General features: G+C 45.9%; 1 protein-coding gene across 2 annotated transcripts in view; it reads left to right on the forward strand.

Annotated features, from left to right (window-relative positions):
- Window positions 1-19,892, forward strand: part of adgrl1a (adhesion G protein-coupled receptor L1a) — an 89,676-nt gene that overhangs the window by 27,636 nt on the left and 42,148 nt on the right. For both annotated transcript variants that reach the window (XM_068719212.1, XM_068719213.1), the window contains exon 2: window positions 10,600-10,786. In XM_068719212.1, the coding sequence (XP_068575313.1) occupies window positions 10,717-10,786 (70 nt within the window). In that variant the 5' untranslated portion in view covers window positions 10,600-10,716. The remainder of the gene's footprint in view (window positions 1-10,599; window positions 10,787-19,892) is intronic.

Genomic DNA, 19,892 nt, shown 5'->3' on the forward strand with positions numbered 1-19,892 from the left:
CATGAGATGTCTGTTGATTCATCCCCCTTTATTCGCTCGGTTCCATTTCTCTGCCGAACCTTTTTAGCCGAACAAAGGCAGACGGAGGGAGTGATTCAGAGTGACCAGACGCCTGAGACTCCCGGAACAGACGGGGGAAAAGGTCACATGAAACAGGGGGGGCTCCACGGAGACCACCGAACAGAACGAAATGTTTCGATGAACCGATGTACTCAGGCCTCCGGGGACAGGAGGAGATGGAGGGAAAAAATTAGTATACAGAAAGAACGAAAAAGAAAGTGTGGGTGTAGAGCTGTGTGTGTATGTGTGTGTGTGTGTGTGTGTGTGTGTACATTTAAAAGTGGTTGTCAGAGTGTACGTGTCTCAAGGCAGATTCATTACACCAAAACACGCACACAACTGGAAAAATACACAAGTGCGTGTGTAGTGAATGCATGGGACTGTTACATGTATGTTTTCTGTGTGCGTATACTTGCTTCGCTTTAGACTATTAGGAGTAGTGTGTGTGTGCGTGTGCGTGTGTGTGTGTGAGTGTGTGTGTGTGTGGGGGGGGGGTGTCGGCTCAGACCCTCTGGATCTCTCCATGCACTAATGGGTGTTCACCTTGTGTGGATCCCGGCAAAGCGTTTCAAGCCCCGTGCTGTTGGTAATTAACAGAAGCAGGCAGTGGAAAGCAGCACCTGTTAGAGCCTGACTGACTGAGGCCCTGAGCTCTGGGCCCTGAGCTCTGGGCCCTGGGCTCTGGGCCCTGAGCTCAGGGCTCTGGGCTCTGGGCCCTGGGCTCTGGGCCCTGAGCTCAGGGCTCTGGGCTCTGGGCTCTGGGCCCTGAGCTCTGGGCTGTGTCTCCACACTGCTCCTCTCTAATAATCAGACCACCGCCGCCCATCCTTCCTCCGGGACCTCGCAGCATGCACTTGTGCGTTTGTGTAATTACGTGGGTTATTCATAACAAAGAAAGAAAAAGAGGCAGATTAAGAGGAGGTGGAGACAAAGGAGGAGATATTCCACAACTCCTTCAGTAGTAATGGTACAGCTCCACACATTGCCTGAGGCTCTGTGTGGTTCTGAGTGTTATTTGCAGAAAAATGAGCAGGCTGTCAAACATTTATCTGTCTGGTTCCTAGACAGCTGAGTAATAGACAAATGCAAAGGCTGCTGTGTGATGATTTAGCTATTGTTGTGCTAAAGACTTGATTTTACCATTCTAATATGAATGTGTCAACACTCTATTTTTGCCACCTCCGTTAAGACTGTTTTTATACAAAAGCTTCAATTTCTCTGCCTCTGATTCAGTTATTTCAAATTGCAAATGCTGATAAATAAACAAGCATTACCTTGAGATTTAGCTTAATAAGACGACCGCATGCTTGTGTTCGCGTCTGTACGTGGACTTTTATTTCTCCTGTTGTTCCTGAGTAGCTGTGAAGGCTGCTAGTGTGCTGTATGTATGTGGGACAGTGTCAGTGGGCCTTCATGTGGGGGGGAATGTGTGTGTGTGTGTGTGTGTGTGTGTGTGTGTGTGTGTGTGTGTGTGTGTGTGTGTGTGTGTGTGTGTGTGTGTGTGTGTGTGTGTGTGTGTGTGTGACAAAGGTAGACAGAGAGGAAGCGAGAGAGGAAGTGAGTGACAGCCATGTTTCAGAATTGGGGCATGTCAGCCAGGCCTGCTGTGTCAGAATCTCCTGATGCCCACTCTGCCTATCCTAGAGCTGGATAACCTTGGCAGGCAGATTGGGGTCACTACTATCAAATTAGATACATCAGTCGCTCACACCAACACACACACACACACACACACACACACACACACACACACACACACACACACACACACACACACACACACACACACACACACACCGGTACACAACACAAATCACTCTGACGTGCATTTGGATAAGGTAGACATGTTTGCATCCGCATAAACATGGAAACTTGCTGCGCTCTGGCAAAGCACAAGAAAATCATCTGAATAAGTCCAGACAGATATAGAGGGTCATGGAAAAGTTGAGAGTTTGGTAGAACTGCTAAAGTCGCCCTGAAATGGGTTTTCTACTGCCCGGCTGTCGCAAAGAGAGAATGCACTGGGTTGATAAAAATCCAGATATTCATCTGAGGTTTAATTAATGTTCACTCACATTAAAGGCTTATGAGGCGCTCTGAATGCAAACTGCTGTGCCTGTGTGTGTGTGTGTGTGTGTGTGTGTGTGTGTGTGTGTGTGTGTGTGTGTGTGTGTGTGTGTGTGTGTGTGCGTGCGTGCGTGCGTGTGTGTGTGGGGTCATTTACATGCTAGTGTGAAGCTCCGACATTAGGAGTATCGCTAATAAACAGCACTCTCGAGCTATCGTGCCAGCAATCCAAACCCTGAAAACAAACATAAACCTGGCAAATGAAATATTGACGTTGTCAAAAGGACATCATAGATTTTTTTTTTGTTTTTAATAAAAGGCTGCTCTGCCAAGATTTGGAAAACCTGAATGTTCTTACAAACACTGAACGCACCAGAGCACAATAACAATGTCTGCTTCATGTTCAACGAGCCGCCTGCAGCGCACTTTTTTAAACCAAATGCACCGAAAGGGATGAAGCATGTTAAACTTAATGTCAAGTAAAGAGGAGGAAACAAATCATCTGGGCAAATAAGACACAAAACACAAAATCAGTGCGTTACATTCAATCGTTCCAACTACTCGGCTCACTTCACACAATTCCCCGTAAATGAGATAAATAAAAAGTTATTGTCAGCACTGATGAAGCGAGTAACGATCAATGTCTGTGTTCAAAACTAAAATGAATATGTCTGAGCTTGTTTTTTGGTCTGTCGGCCACTCCTCCGACTATAGCACCACTGAAACCAAACCTGAGCCTGTACAGAGGGCGGCTCTCTGAAGTCGTACGTTGAAGATGTGACGGAATAATTAGTTGACGGTGCCACTGACACAAAAGACGGATACTTTCATTGTATGGGCCTCAGCAATGAGATGAAAAGAATGTCAACCTATTTTTAAATGTCACTGTCTCTTTTTGTTCTGAATCCCTGCTCTACTTTGTGCCACAGATCTAAACTGGGTCAACATCACATGTGGCGCCCTGGTGGGCCCATCTGTGTGTGTGTGTGTGTGTGTGTGTGTGTGTGTGTGTGTGTGTGTGTGTGAGTGAACACGTATGTAAGTGCTTCAAGACACGATCATGTGCGTGTTACTCTACACTGACATCAACACGTAGGAGGGGGTGTCTACAGTTTGCAGAATTTGGAGAAAAATAAATAAAAATTGAACACGTAATTATTGTCTATCGCCCCCAATTATGAGCGAGCATGAATTATCTGCAAATTGTTTAAGTCTGTTGCTGTGCTCATTCTTAGAGAGGGCTGTGGATAGGCGGGAGTGTCAAATGATTTCCGTCTGTGTGTGTTTGTGCGGCGTGCATCCTCGTGTGTTTCAACAAAGCGTATGCTTGGCTACGGCGAACCGTAGCGCGACAGTGAGGCGGGGGTTGCCCTGCTGGAGCTTTCAGATTAATAGATAGACACTGATAATAACACACACAACTCACAGCGCTTCTGTCCTTAATGAAGATGGATCTCGCCGGGGCCTGGCGGTGCACAGGCACTCGGGGTGGCAGCCTGCCAGTCACAGCCAAGTGACATCTGGGAACAGCTCAATGCAAAGGGCGGGAGGGAGCAAGACTCACCAGAGAGTACAATTTCATAACATTATCATGTTATATCATAATCCATTGTTGGTGGCTCATAAGATTAACGTCAGGGCCGGCAGTTATCACTCTTTGTGTAGACTTAATGGCCACAGTGAATTATTCATTGCCTCCTATTGATTCGCGACGCAACTTGTGCCGACAAAGTTGACAGCGGCAGGTTGACTGATATGGAGTATATCTAATTTGACTGTGAGGCTGAGACGCAGGGGAGAAGGAATGGAGGAGAACGGGATGAGAGGGAAAAAGTCAAAAGGCAGAAACAAGAGGAAGTTATGAGTGCAGACAGATGTGGCACAACTGGGCCGCTCAACTTTTAGGTGTTTTTTTAATTTTTTTTAATGTATTAAGTTAACAAAAATGACATCTCCCATTTGTCATTGCTAAATTGTAATTTTTCAGGCGGAATTAATGTATCATTTTTCAACTGGTTAGTGATTGGCTGCCAGAGTGGGTCAGAAATTCCACCCCTGTAGGATATTAGATCCCATTAGAGCGGGGCTGCAGCCACTGTCTGTGTTTAGAAGACAGGTGGGTGCTGAGGTCACTTCCTCTGGCAGCTGTGGCCGGCATCACAGGGCAAGCATTGATGGGTGGTGGCATTGCCTCCTGTTGCATCAGTAATAATGAACAGTGACAAGCTCTCTGCCGCCACAATAAATCACAGGCCACACAGGAGACAGTGAAAACCGGGCCGGAGAGCACGCTCTGTCTGCTGCGTGGTGTCGTTTCTGACGAACGGACTGACTGGCTGACTGACTGGCTTGGGGCAGACTATCTCCGTCACTCATTCACCGATGAGGCCACATTATCACACACGGCCAACCCCCTTTCAGATACTTGTGGACTCTGATTAGCAAGCACAACTGTCACTCGGGAAATATTGGACTCTTACTGGCTGCTTTATTGGCAGTGAGGCCTACTACTGTTTCAGAAACATATAATAGTTAAAGTGTAGACTCCAGAGATGAGGAGGCATGTGGGTTGGGGTTTGTGGAGAACTGCAGCTGAGGGCGGACACTGAAGCAGGGAAAAAGTGGTTCAGGAGTGTCTATTGAATAAAGTGAGTGGGGATCTCTCTCTAGCCCCTTCCTTTTTCCTTTACCTCTTTGACAGCCACACTAGCCGTGTTTGATATCCCTCCGCTGTGTTCTGCAGCTCTGCAGATTCCCTTGTCTCATTTGCATTCCCTTAAAGCACACTTCCATTAAAGTCTCCCTCTGTTTTTTGTCTCTTCCGACTCTTCTTCGGTTTCTTCAAATAGGTCTTTTTTTTCTTTTTTCCCTGGGTTGCTGTTTTGGAAGGAGCCTTATTCCCTGTTGACTACACAGCCTATCCCCGCTCTCCCTGAGTCAGTAATCAAACACATTGGCCCTAATACACAGGCCATTACAAGAGCTCTGATGTTCCATCTGCACACAGCCGGCACAATGGTGTCATTATATAAACAGCCCTGCTGCTGCAGCCAGCGAGATACTACCACACCAGAGCACCCGGCCTTAACTGACCCACCCCAGTAAATGGAGAAGTGTTGGGATGAGCTGACCTGAATGCGCTTGTGTAGTCGCTGCTATCTTAACAACATTATCCATCCTGAATGAATGCTCCAGTGTTAACAGTACAGTTCTCACTATGACCGAGACCGCGTGGGCTGTCGAGCGTCAATGCAAATGTAATAGAGGCTGTTGTGAAGGAATAATATCTAATGCTATTATGTTGTCTTTGCTAGCGATAGCCTCACCAAAGAGGATTAGAGAGATTAGCGATTGGCCCAACTGGAAGATAATGTTGAAGGGGGCGGGAGGATGGCGTTACACAAGCTGGTGTCTTTTTTTTTTGCAGTGACATTAATTTGATTTTGTTTTGGCATCCGTTAAGTGTACAGATGTGGAATTATACATTTTTTGGGGAAAATTCTGTTATTTAATTTGAGAGTTTTAGGACATAAAATGCTAAAAGTGCATACTTCCTGTTGTTTTGAATTCCACGGATAATGATGTCAGATTGTGCCAGCCGTTTTTTTGCACAGTGATTGAAGCTAACTCTTTCTAATAATCAAAGTAATCGGATTCTATGCGCTCCGTTAATGTGGGATTTTAACACACACACACACACACACACACACACACACACACACACACACACACACACACACACACACACACTGCAAGTGGAAGTGTGTCCAAATCACCACTCTGGCTAATTTGAATAATCATTGAATTAAATTTGACTGTCATACCTCAGCATCCTGGAAGGCAGGTTTGACAGTAAAAACAGAGCTTACCACTCAGCAAAGCTCGGTCACAGATGGTGATGGTAATGATATTTCATCGTATGTCTGTTACGTTTCAAAAGGAAAAAGTAGGATAATTATATTCACTTTGGCGAATGATTAGTTTTATGGAGGTGAAGAAGTAATTAATTAATTCTATTTTATCCTCATTTATTGTTACAGTCCGTTGTATAGCTCCCTCTTGCCCAACTCGAGAGAGTACAAAAGAGTATCGAGTGTGACAAAGCTTCAGCACCGATGAGTCAGAGGGAGAATTACTTAGAGGCCCCCAGGCGAAGCATACGTTTTTGTCGTTCTCTGCAGTCTCATCAGACTCTAATACTACATGGCTAGCCTTCACTGAGTCTAGTGATACTCTGCTCTGAAATAAAGTGCCTGTCTCAGACCTGACTGAAAGCAAATCCCAACAGCATTTGCAAAAGAAATACTTGTTTTCCATTTATTCCAATTTAAGTAGATGTTGGAAGTTTATCTGAAGTGAATTTTTTACTTGATTACAAATATTTAATGCAGCAGTTTGCATCATTTTTTGATTTGTAAGTGAGATGTGATTGCCATTTAGTTTTGCACGCTCGACTGTGTCGGTTGCTAGGAGGCAATCATTTCCTTCATAGCGGGAGCTTTGCTACTGAACCAGCTACTTGTTGTAGAAGCATCTGAGGCATAAACATCAATCCTAATAGCATGGGAAATGCTTGTGCTTCATCTTAGGATGCAAAGACTTCCCTTTGCATAAAGCAACAGGTCATAAGTTGTGACTGTCAAATCTTTAAATCAATCACGTTTTTCTAACCAAATAAATTTGCGTGTTTGTGTTTGCACACTCCCCGCTTTGCTCCCCATTGCCCTGCATGATTTTCACTTGTTCATACAACGTATCTCATTTACAAATATATTGAAATGCTAATTAAGAAATTTACGTCTGCAAAGCATCTTTGGCAAGCTCTTAGTAACGTGTTTCCTGTTAAAGCTGCAGTGGTAGTCCAATCAGCAGTGTGGATCTCTAGCCTTCTGACCACGGGCTGCACAGTCACACACGCACAGAGTCGACTCACACTTATCATACTTGTCACTCCCACCTTGATATCAGATTCCCCCTCGGAGGGGGGAAAAAAAACAGAAGAGAAAAAGCCTGGAGCTACAGCAGCTCTGAGAGTTCCACCAGCTTTTCTAATTATGCAGCAAAAACTGTCGACGTAAACTCTTTGTTCTCCCTCCTTTTGATTCTGGTCGGGTAATGCTCCTAAATGCCGCTTTCTTCTGTACAGATATAATTTGCGTGATGGGGTGAACTTGAATGGTTCTCGTGACACACACACACACAGTACCCCCCCACCCACCCCCTGTATAAAAAGGACTTTGTGACACCCTGTTCTGCAAGAGCATGTCCGCTAAAGCAAACAGATCCTTAATGATCACGGCCATTATCGTAATGATCCAATAGAAGTGGATAATAAGGCCATTTGCTTTAGATCAAGGCAGCATGTAAATGAATAGTTGGTGAAACAGAAGGAAGCATCCCAAAAAAGGGCGACGGAGTTGTGCACTTAAGGGTAACTCTGCCGCTGCTTCCTTCAGATCTGCTGCCTGTCATTCGGCCTGCCTCCCTCTTTCCCTCCTGCTCTCCCTCCTCACCTTTGAAAGTGCCGTCCATTCCTCCCATTTTGTGGGCTCCGGTCTCATAGGGGTATGATATTCCACTCTATTAGAAGAGGAATAGTGATGATAATAATTATGGATGTGATCAGCGCAAAAAAGGTCAGCCTCTGGCCACGGGTGGGTAACATCCACCCAGTAGGGAGAGCACGGAGGGTGAAAACACCCATCTCGCACCCAGCAAAGACTCCTAACCTCCCTCCCCCCAGAGGCAGACTGACTCACAGACACAGGCAGAAGAAATGCTTTCTCCTTTGACATTACGTCCTGCTTTCTTACTATTCTTTTCTGTTCTCGCTATTTTCAGCAGTTTCTCCTCCCACTCTCTCTTATTTATTCTCGTTATGCAGAAAGTCATCCATCCCTTATTTTGTTTGTTCCTTACTTCCTTTGCTCCTTCTGTCCCTTGTTTATTGGTTGGTCAGGCAGCGTGATGCTTCCTCTCTTTTTTTTGTTCCGTCGTTCTTTCATTCCTTTGTTTCTTGTTTTCCTCCATTTTGGCCACCGCTACATCCTTCTTACCTCTATTCCTTCTGTTCTCCCTTCCCACCACATTGAAATGAAGTGTTGTGTAATGCTGGCTTTCTTTTTGTCACAAAATGAAATCAATTTATCCACCCTGCACTTTTCTCTCCCTCCTTCCCTCAATCCCAAACCTGCCTTCCCTCCCTGCTCTTTCTCTAGCCCTCATCTTCTGAGACCACAGGAGAGCTATTGTTGAAAAGTACAGACAGAAGCACAGTCAAAAAAAACCAAAAAAACAAGAGGAAAGACAGATTTTTCTTATTAAAACCACAGAAGTTGGAGAGAAATAACGACAGCCTGTCACTGCACAGGAGGGGATCGCTTTTTGACCATTAATAACATGGGGCGGGGGAGGAAAGGCCGTGAGAGAGCGCCGCCGCCAAGGCCCTCTACAGCACCACATCACATGTCTATTGCTATTTGTTTACTGCTTTTCTACTCTTTCTTTGTCTCCCCTGCCCTCCCTCTGAGCGTGTCCTTTTCTCTCAGCTTCTGGTCATAGAGGGTGGTCGCAAACAAACACAAATTAAGGCACAGGCTGCACTAGTGCGGAGGTTGTGTTTGTGTGTTGTGCGCACATGATAGAAATAAATGTCGGTGTAAAGAACAGCTGCTGCGGATGTGCTTTGTACCCTGTTCTGCTCGCGTTCTCTCTCTCTCTCTCCCTCTCTCCCTCTACCGCTGTTCGCCCTCCCCCTTCTCTCTCGCTCCATCTTGCTCGTACTCTACGACATCCAACACACTAATCCACGCAGCGACACCCAGGCAGGTCGGTGGCTGCGGGCCGGGCGTTGCCACTGGGGAGGAGGGTAAATATCAGAGAAGGTCAGGAAGAGGAGGGGCTGGAGAGGTGGAGGGGAAGCCAAATCAGTGATGACGAAGAGAGGGGGTGAAAACACCCAGTCACTCAGGATCTGCCATCTTGGCTGCCAGGAGAAGAGAGCTTTGCCGTGTCTGCATGTTGATGTGTGTGTTGTTGAGCAAACATTCAAAGATCAAAAGATTACGAAAGTGCATGCCAGTTTTAGAGCTCCAAATGTTTTACTTATATTTTGAGTTTAAAATTCAGATTAGGGTTAAAAACTCTGCACCTATATTCCACAATATTTAGTTTGAATTTCTGCTTCAATATTTTCCCAGTAAGACACACATTTTTACACATATTCTGCTACATGTGCTCAATCCAGCATCTGTACGCTTTATCATTTAATGGCTGAAACACATTATGAAATGAAAACATTTGAGTTTGTGTGTGATTAAGCATGACATGTCTGCTACCGTCTAATATGTTTGGCTCTGAAAAGGTCTGTTGGCTTGTCAACCAGGGACAAATTAGTTGGGCTGAAGTGGTGATTGTATGGGGTAGCTGAAAATGCTAGGGCTCAGAATTTGGAAATTAATGAAGTCATTTAAAAGTCAACACAAGTTCTGTATAGTAGCCAAACCTGTGTGTGTGTGTGTGTGTGTGTGTGTGTGTGTGTGTGTGTGTGTGTGTGTGTGTGTGTGTGTGTGTGTGTGTGCTTAGGTGATTATATTATGTCCTTCTACTATTCAAGTTGTAAGGATCAATCAAATAAAGGAGATAGAGGGTTGGAGAGATCAAAGGAAATCCTCTAAACCCCCTTCCAAAAAAATACAAAAAATTGCACACAGATACAGACAGACGCAGTCCAATCTGTCTGTTTCATCAGCACGCTCAGCAGGAGGAGCTTTAGCTCCAACAATACCGTCCCTACTGTTTTCTGTCTCTCAGCCCCTGGAGGGGCAGAGCAGATTCTAGAAGAAATCAGAGCTCAAGTTCCAGATTATGATTTATTTCATTAGGCAACTGAGATGTGTGAGCCCTACGGCACCGCTGACTGAGTCACCGCTTCTCACCATCTCGCTTTGTGTGCACGCCTGTACGTAAACACAATCGCTCGCACACACACAAAGGAGAAGAGCATTTCTCACATGTTGAATGTAGCCCCGTTTACGGCCCGAAAACATATGCTGCATGTCTGATTGAATCAAGCGTTCAAACGCTGTAGAGTGATGAGCTGGTAGTGGTAACAGCTGTTGCCATGCCGTCCTGCACAAAATGGCCTCAGATCTCCCTGTCTGATCATTATACCTGACCACCACAGGGGGAGCCTCTCCTCTCCTCTCCTCTCCTCTCCTCCGCCTGCTCTGAAACCATTTAGTATGCTGTACCACTCGAGAGCCATTCAGTTGTGTGCAGAGTTATTATCACATATTCCAGTGATGAATGCAGAATAAATTAGTCAACGCCGTCTAATTCAAATGCCATACTGAGAGGAGTGAAATTGAAAAACAGAACGGCAGAATAATTGCTCTTTATGAATGTACAGCTACATACAAATGTTTATGAGGCCCTTACCTCTCTGATATTTTTATCCCACTCTTTCTGCAGGATCACCCTCGGGGAGGGTGTAAGCTGAGGAAGTGCCGCCCCGCTCACCTGTGCCTGCTGACCGCCTCTTCGCTTTAGCACCGCCCCCTTGCCCTGCCCCCTTGCTCAGCCCCCAACATGGCTCGAGCAGCCTGGATCATCTTCACCTGTGCTGTGGCTTTCAGCAACGTCGCTCCGTCCTCGCCAGGTGCGTATCGAACATTGGCATTTTGTGGTATTTTGAAAAATATTTTCACATTACAAAATCACTAAAATCATGTCCATTCAGTATTTATTTGTATTTATTCCTTTAATATTGTTCATTTATATATACAGTAATACAGATCATTTTGTATTGCTCCACTGAGCCAGCTTGTAATGTAGCACATGAGCTCCTGTTGGGCTCACTGTAACTGGCCTGACCAGGTTGTAGCAAATGAGGATGTAATATTTATGCGTCAGCTACGTGATGAAGGTTGTAAGTATATTGACTTGCTGACCAGGCTAGAAGCACTGCACTTGATTAACCAAACGGCCTCTACTGGGGATGGAGAGAGCTCGTGAGCGAGCTGGAGAGTGAGTGTGTGTGTGAATGTCAATAAAATTTCTTGTCATCTTGATGTTACTTGGAGCGTGGCAAGAATATAAGGGGGAATCCGTGCATGTAATGGCGCCATATGTGTGACCTCCTTGAATGTGCCATGTACCATGAGAAATTTCATTGTGTGTGTGTGTGTGTGTGTGTGTGTGTGTGTGTGTGTGTGTGTGTGTGTGTGTGCACTAGCTGTTAGCCTGGCAGCAGGTGACCTGGTTGGGCCGGAGTGACGCTGGAGGGTGTGTGTGTTAGAGGATGTGCTGGAGGGACGGAACAGGGATTGCAGGGAGAGGCGGACGACCGAGGCGGGAAGGGAGGGGCTGTTGGGTGTCCTGCTAGTGGCCTGCCACGCAGACAGCAGCACACCATCTGCTGTATGCTCTCAGTCAGCTCCGTGCCAACGAGCCGCTGGGTGACGGACAGCTCGGACGATCAGGGGGGAGGAGCGTTAGGTGGAGACACAGTCGCCACAGGGAGGGGCAAGTGATGAAGCAGGAGGAGTCGACGAAACCGAGGGAGGGATGGAGGTTAAAATTAAATTGGGTCTGTGTACGCCTGTGTCAGCATTGGTTTGAGCTTTCCCTCTGTGTAAGCTCTGATTGGCCAGGTGCACTTCTAATTTTAATAGATGCTGTTTTTTTCCCCCATCTTAATTTGACTGCTTTTGTAACATTGGATTTGAGTAGTGTATGCTCTGTTCCACCGGACACATTTGGCCTCTGGCGATGTGTTTGTTTGTGTGGGTGGGTGGGTGTGAAAAATAATCCAACTATCTGTGTAACCTGGCACTTGGGGGGTATTAATAATGCATTAATAATCAATTGACTGTTATCTGTATTCAGCCCCAAAGCACTGGTGCAAAATTTGGTTTGATGAAATTAAGATTTTTTTCTAATGGAATCAGGCACACGGGCATGCGCGTAGACACATGCTCATGCACACCCACACCGTTCTGGTGCTCATAATGTTGGCAGCTGAATTTTGGCTCCAATGTATTCTCTTTAGACTGTGAGTGTGTGATCAGAGAGCAAAAGAGAATAAGAAAAAGGAAGTGAGGGAGGTAGAGTCTAAAGGAAGAGGGCAGGGTTTTTTGATGTGACGAGAGCCGCCAGAATCACTCTCAGGCTAATCAGAGCTCATTTGGAAACCTGCAGGATCATCACACATGGCTTCACAGTCTAATGTGTACCTCTGCTCCTCCTCCGTGTCCCGACTAATCTGCCATGCTTTAACCTCACTCTACTCCTGGCTGCACATTCTAATATTTACCCCCAACACTCACACAGTTATTCTCCTATGGAACCAGCTCTGTATTGCAAATGTTCCTAACCAGCTCATGAGCTTTGTAGACATACTTCTTCCCTGCTCTGTCCCACGGTCCTCAGTCACCTGCCCTATTATCTTGTTGAATCGTACTTTTCCACTTCTCTTTGAAATGTAATGGCTATGTGAAACAAAAACAATGTTTTCATCTGTGTATGCAAACTCAAATTAACCGAGGCAAATAAAGTCATGCTACTTGCAATATATACAAAACCCCTCCGACTGCCCAACTCGGCGGGCTCCCTGACAGACTGACACGCAAACCCAGACAAACCGAATGTCCCGCTGATTCCACAGAATGCCGGAGAATGTACAACCCTTCATACGTAGTGTTGCTGCTCTGAAAGCCCATTAGGCTTGCTTAATGTGGCAGGCATTGCAGGCAGCTGCGCCGTACATGATGAAGTCCTGACACAGAGCTTTCATTTAACACAGCACAAGCATCGGTGTGAGTGTGTGTGTGTGTGTGTTAGTATTTATGTGCACCAGTGGTGGAAGCTAGACCATAACAAGCCCACTTGTGGGACATTACAGTCTGTAATGCGTGTGAGGTGTGTTAATTTATAAGTATGTACATGTATGTCCATGAGTGCGTAGAGATTTAAGTGAAAGAGTGCGTGAGTATGTGTGTGTGTGTGTGTGTGTGTGTGTGTGTGCCACTCGTATCAGGACACCGGTGCCAGCTGACTGGTGGAATCTGTTCTCGTCTCCCCTGTATTTAAGCCTCTGCTCTCAGATCAGTCGCGTGGAAAGGCCCCTGGTCCTTTAGTGCACACGCAGACATTTTTATCTGTCGTCCCCTCCTCTCCCCGGCTCTTGTCTTCTGTGCCTTTTCTCCTGAACAGGAGTTATTATTTAAGGATTGGGGACTAGCTTTTTTTTCTTCTTTTTAACACATCTTCTCAACAAAGTGCTTTAGTCTCTTGACTGTCCTTGGGTGGTGACAATGTCTGAATGGGGACGGATCCTGATGCAGTATTTTGCTTTCTATAATGCAGGGGTGGGTAGATATTTTTTCACGGAGGGCCACATGAAGTATTCACTACGCCTCTGTAAGCCAGATGGTTTTTTATGACCGAGCTGACAGTTATTCCGGGTCTAAGTGTTGCTCAAAGTAAATAACATAATACTTGACCTGAAACCACATCCAATATTTAATTTTTGCACACAGAGAGAGAGAGAGAGGGTAGACTTTCAGTCCCGCAATACAATATTAAAATGATAATTTTAAAATTGCAACCTACTCACTAATTCATAAGAATTGATTCTCTGACAGGCTTGTAGCAATAATATCTCGAGAGGAGGCAATAAAGAGATAGTGCCGCTAACCTTGCTACTGCATGTGCACTTGGCTTCTTGTTGTTGTAAAATTTGCTGAACAGCATATTGCTTTAATGTGTGTTTTGTAAACTTAAAGCTCTACACTTTTAGAGCAATACGAAAAATTGAGCACACCTCAGGCAGAGCGCTGGAGTTGTGCATGGCGTTAACTGATCAGAATCAGGTGACACTTGAATAACAATTCAGCGAGGTGAACTTAACCTGAAAGGCTCACGCTCTTTGCACTTCTCCTACATGGCGCACCTGCAGCTGTTAAGGTTCCTTATTAATCATTCATTGAATGAATTTGGGAACTATCTTAGTATCACCAGATACAACAGTACAAGTAGGTACAATTTCCTTTTCCATTAGAATAAGCTGCAGAATCATAGACAGACAGATGACTTACTTACTTTAATTTCAGAAAATACAGACTTGCAATAATAATAATAACTTTGTGTTTTATAGACCGTCAGAAGCGACTAGTTATGTATGTGTTCATAGAGACAAGTAAATGCTGTCATTTGGTCTGAAAATGACCTTTGACTATGTTTTACTGCGTTTTTTCTCCGCCATAAAGCTGAAATCCACAGGCCTAGCTGACACTAATTGCTAATTTAGTGGTTTGTGAATATTGCAGTGTATCATTTGGATTTTGCAATAAAAAACAGCTGTAAAGCCTTTCTTCTCTGCTTCTCCCTCTTATCCTCTTGTGTATGTTTTCAAGCTTCCCCCCATCTTACTAGCAACAGTCGGCGCTTCTCACTTCTCTCACTCGGCACTCATTTTCATCCAATCTCTCTGCTTTCCCTCCCCTAACACCTCAGCTATTACTCCCTCTCTCTGCATCATGATGTCCTTCCCCCGAACTCCCCTCCTTTTTGCCGGCCTTCCCTTCCTATTCCCTCTACAGCTTCCATTTTCCACCTTGTATTTTACCTCCTTCCCCTTCTGCCCATCGCCTTACCCCTCTTTCTGTCCAGCCTCCCTCCTCGAGTGTCACACCCCTGGCTCTGCTTGCCTTCCTAACCCTCTGCCTACTATCTGTTACCGGGGCACATCTCTTGTTGTTATCATTCCCTCCTTTCCCTGTCCTCTCACTACCTTTTGCCTCTTTCCGTCTTCCTCTACCTCCTCTGCTCCCTTCCCGGTGCTGGTGGTTGCTGTGCTCTTCAAAGCCCTTGGCTGAGAGCAGTAGATCACAGAGAGGCCTGTGTGAGTGAAAGGTTAATGGATGGCCTTTGAACACATATTGGTAGTCGGGGGCGGGCGGGGAAAAGGAGGGAGAGGCCGGGGTGGAGTGGCGGTGTGTTCTTTCAAACCTCCCTTTGAAGATGACGCACACTGCTCTCATGTGTCGGCGCCTGTATACAGGGGCTGTGCCTTTTTTGTTTATTCATTCGTTCACAGCGCTAGTGTACGTGTGTTTGTGCGTGTGCCCATTTTGTTTGTGTGTTTGCGTTTTGCTTGTAGTTGTGTGCAAATGTTCGTTTGTGTACATTGTTTTGTGTACCGCAAACAAGCTCCTACATAAAGGATTGGGGACTGTGTTCCTGTTTGTGCAGTCGTGTGATAGCCGACTCTTTTCTCTCAGGGCCTCGCTGCGTAACTTCGAGGCTTTGTAGCCGTGAAGGACTGTGAGCGTGTGTCCGGGAGTGCTGGTTTGGGAGTGCTGGTGTGTATGCGTCACGCATGTTGCGTGCTCGAGAGTGTGTGCATTTGTTTCTCGCGTGTTATGTGGACTGCAGATTGATAATTGCCAGCAGCAGCTTATGGCTGGAAGACAAGGGCAGAGAGTGTGGGAGAGAGAGAGAAGCAAAAGAGAGACGGATGAGTGGGGAGGCAGGAGATGGAGGAGGAGAAAGGAGGATGGGAGGGAAAGAGGGGGAAAACTGGAGGTGAAGGGTCAGGACAAGGGGGAGGGATGGAGACATGGAGAGAACAAGGGGAGGGTGAAGAGGACGGGTGGGGAGGGTAAATGAGGGAGTTTCCGGGTGGATGAAATTTGATGAGGGATCGAGGGATGTTGCTGAGGTGAAAAAGAAAAAAGAAAACACAAAGAATGGAGGAAACATACAGTAAGTTCATTGCACTGCAGGTGAACAAGATGGCGTACAAGAATAAGAAGGATTCAGTAGCATTTTACAGCCAAATAAATTTTTTATTAATGTATATATATATATATATATATATATATATATATATACACATACACATATACATATATGTATATATATATATATATATATATATGTATATATATATATATATGAAAAATGAAGGCACTGGGGGACTTAAAATGCTGCACACTGTAGATACCTACTGGCAAACAGATCGATCAGCTCATAAACATGCACAGAAAAATACACCCAGACACACACTCTGTCCACACATCCAAGCCTTTGGCTTAGCGCACACGGAGGTTAATTAAGTGTCTAATGCAGCGGCAGGGTTGGGCTTTGACACTCATCTTTCCTAACTGGTCTCTGGATGCGACTTGCAACTCTTCCAAAAGCGCACACACATCTTTCTGACAGCAGGCCTTGCATGGTATACTCACCCAGTCCCCCCTCTCTCTCCTTCACACATTATTTCTCACACCCACCCCTCTTTCTCATCACTTTATTTGCTTCAGTCTCCCACCACCTTCCTAACTTTCCTCTCTCTGCTATTCTCCCCTCATCCCCGTGGCTGTTTCCCTGCATCACCTGCAGTTTTACTCCACCACAATGTTTATATGAATCTAGGTCTGACTCACTGTCTGCTGGCCTGCCTCTTGTGATATGTGCTGGAAACAGAGAACAGAATAGAGTTGTGTTGGGCCTGTAGCACAGCTCCCATCCCTGGGGAGATGGCGGATATTTTACACCAGGTGAATCTCTTACTTTTTAGGCAGGCTGATTTTTATTTTGGGCTATGCTGCTTTCCCCCCCCGCTGAGGCGCTTTTATTGCATAATTAGGCGCCAGGGCCAGCAATGAAGTTGTTTGACAGTATGAGCACGTCCTGTCTCGCCTCCCTCCTCAAGTTGTGTGTGTGTGTGTGTGTGTGTGTGTGTGTGTGTGTGTCTTGCTCTGTGTCTCAGTGGCTTTTTTAACCGCCTGTCTTGATCTCTCTGCTATGCCTGCTAGTTCCCCCCACAGCAAAGTTTGTCAACACACACAGACTTCTCGAGGTTGAGGGTGGATGAACGTTAGGGCTTGTGTGCCTGCAAGAACTCTGGTGTGCATGTGTGTGTGTGTGTGTGTGTGTGTGTGTGTGTGCATCATTGCAAATGCATGAGTATGGGTTGCATGGGTGTGTGTGTGTATCGGGGGCACGTTAAATTCTCTTATGAATGATGTAATGTTATGGGCTGTGCTGTAATTCAGTTCAGCTAGAGGGCTGCTGCTGAGGAGAGAGGCTGTCTGTGCTGAGTGGATCAGAACAATAGGAGGTCCTCTCTCCCACAAATCTGTCTGCCTCACTCCTTTTATGTCGGTGACCTTGTGCCTCCACAAAGAACGGTCGTCATGTTCATCTTCGGCCAGCATCTGGTTTGACGGTTCCTACCTTTTTCTATTGTTGCCCTCTACCCGGTCTAATTTGCTCTGCCGTTCCTTTTCTCCTTTCCTGTGTGTTAGCTTGCCTCGGCTCCATCACAGTAGATGTGTGTCATTTTGGCGCTGCTTTGTGTTCTGACCTTATAGCACGACGGGTGACTCCCCATACAGTCGCCCCTCATCTCGTCTCCCCTGTCTCCTTCGCTTAGACAGGCGGAGGAGTCGGAGGAGATAAGATAGCATCCTAGCTTTGAGGCCAGCGTTACCCCGTCCCATCAATACACACACACACACACACACACACACACACACACACACACACACACACACAGTCCCACAAGCTCACACAGCCCCCACCCCCTGCACCCTCATGTTAGGCCTTTAGGTTTGTCTCAGGATGTCACTTTGTCACAACTCCTCAGCTTGAAGGCTGCCTGGATGTGACAGTCGTGGCCGCATCGCCTCAGCTTGTCTGTGCTGACAGGCCATGCTCCAGCGAGTCATTAGGCTAACTCACAGTGCTAAATGAGTCACTAAGATGCAGCACTAAGCTGATAAAGTACTGGAGAAATTGGGCGGGTTAATTCTGCACTAGAGAGGGATTCCCATCACTGATACCTCTTGGTTTTGTCCGATGGCTGTAGAATTACTTGTTCTTTTTGCCAAGTTTACTAAGGAACTAACCTGAAACTCATTTATATTTTGTCCAGAGCCGACTTCAAGGGCATATGTAGATGTATGTAGTATACTTTAACAGCAATATTCCACTACTATCTCTGGGCAAAAGAGGATACTCTCCTATTAGCCTTAATGCCACTTAAAGTTAATTTTAAGGACGGGGATGTAACAAGAATCCCACCTCATCAGAAGCATGCCAAGTGTCTCAACTACCACTTGGCCAGAATATTCTCTGGCACTACGCTTCAGTGCTATGCTGATGAGTAACAGTAGGAGACGACTGCTGGAACAGACGGGCTAAGAGGGGCTGATCACATTTCGGGCCCCGAAAGATGGTCAGCCAACCAGCTAACAAGTCAGCCTTAGGGCCACAGAGCACCACACGTATAATCTCTTATTGTGAGTCAATTGCCAAGTCGCTATCATAGTCTCTGGCTAGTGGCTACCTGTGAGGCCAAAGCTGCTCACTCAATTATTTCTGAGAAAACACGCTATAGAGTGTCTGTGATAACACAGACCAAGGTCAAATGATGTTGAAATCAAAGTGCTTTTACGTTTGAAAGCACACCGCCGATGACTGAACGTTTTTCGGTCATGTTTCAATGAAGAGAAATCTCTTTTCTATTCGTACTGTGAACTTTTCAGAGTTCTCCATGTCCGTCTTGAAATAACAAACCAGATTTTCTTTTTAACTTTCCTCAAGTGCTGGTCACAAATTCTTGGATGCAGGTCATGTCTCCTCATCTCCAACTGATATTGAATCTTGGCAAACATCTGTGTGTGTGTGTGTGTGTGTGTGTGTGTGTGTGTGTGTGTGTGTGTGTGTGTGTGTGTGTGTGTGTGCATTTGAATGAGCTTAGATGCGGAGACTTGCAACGGTAGAGGACGAATGAGACTGGCTTAGCTTCTGCAAAATGATGTTCTTGTCTGAGGGTCTAAACATCTATCCACCCTCAGGCTTTAATTACTGTGTGAGGATAATGAGTCAAATCAAATCAGTTCTCTCTCTTGCTCTTAATTTGTATGGATTCTATTATGAAGGCAAACGCTTCAGCCCCTCACACCAGCTGCCCTGGAGTGACACCAGGCCCCTATCTCTCTCTCAGTGTAAGTGTGTGTGTGTGTGTGTGTGTGTGTGTGTGTGTGTGTGTGTGTGAGAGAGAGAGATTTCCGTCTCTTGCTGTGCATATCCACTCATGTAATTATCGAATTGGCTCATACCGCTATCAGTATGTGGGACAATTGGTAGCCATTTCTTGCGGTTGACAGGTATTAACACAGTTTTATATACCACGGGAGATGAGTCATAGCCTCACAGTGTGGGATTAGATCCACCTATACATATGGCTGCTGCTGAGGAAGACACTTTGTCATCCAGCTATTATGATTCTGACAGGCACGACTAAATGGCCACGTGTGCATCTGTGTGTGCGTGTGTGTGTGTGTGTGTGTGTGTGTGTGTGTGTGTGTGTGTGTGTGTGTGTGTGTGTGTGTTGGCTAAAGAGACCCTGAAACCTTAATGGATTCCTGCAGAGTGAAGGACAATCGTAGCCCATGGCCAGTCCAAGCTTATCCTCTGCTCATCTCATCTCATCTCAGCTCAGAGCCAGCCACGGCTCCAGCTAGGCCTCAGGCCATCTGGCTGACACACAACCACGTACACACAATCTCTCCCTCCCTCCCTCCCTCCCTCTCTCACACACACACACACACACACACACACACACACACACACACACACACACACACACACACACACACACACACAGACAGTGAATCCCTGAAGTTAAGTCCCACGCTTGTTTGTGAATACACCATTCAAAAATCTCTCCGCAAATCGGTATGTAAGGTACATCT

Source organism: Cebidichthys violaceus, unplaced genomic scaffold (assembly GCF_023349555.1).
Source record: "Cebidichthys violaceus isolate CVI_PGR_0920_01 unplaced genomic scaffold, fCebVio1.0.p SCAF_23, whole genome shotgun sequence".
Classification (NCBI taxonomy): Eukaryota; Metazoa; Chordata; class Actinopteri; order Perciformes; family Stichaeidae; genus Cebidichthys; species Cebidichthys violaceus.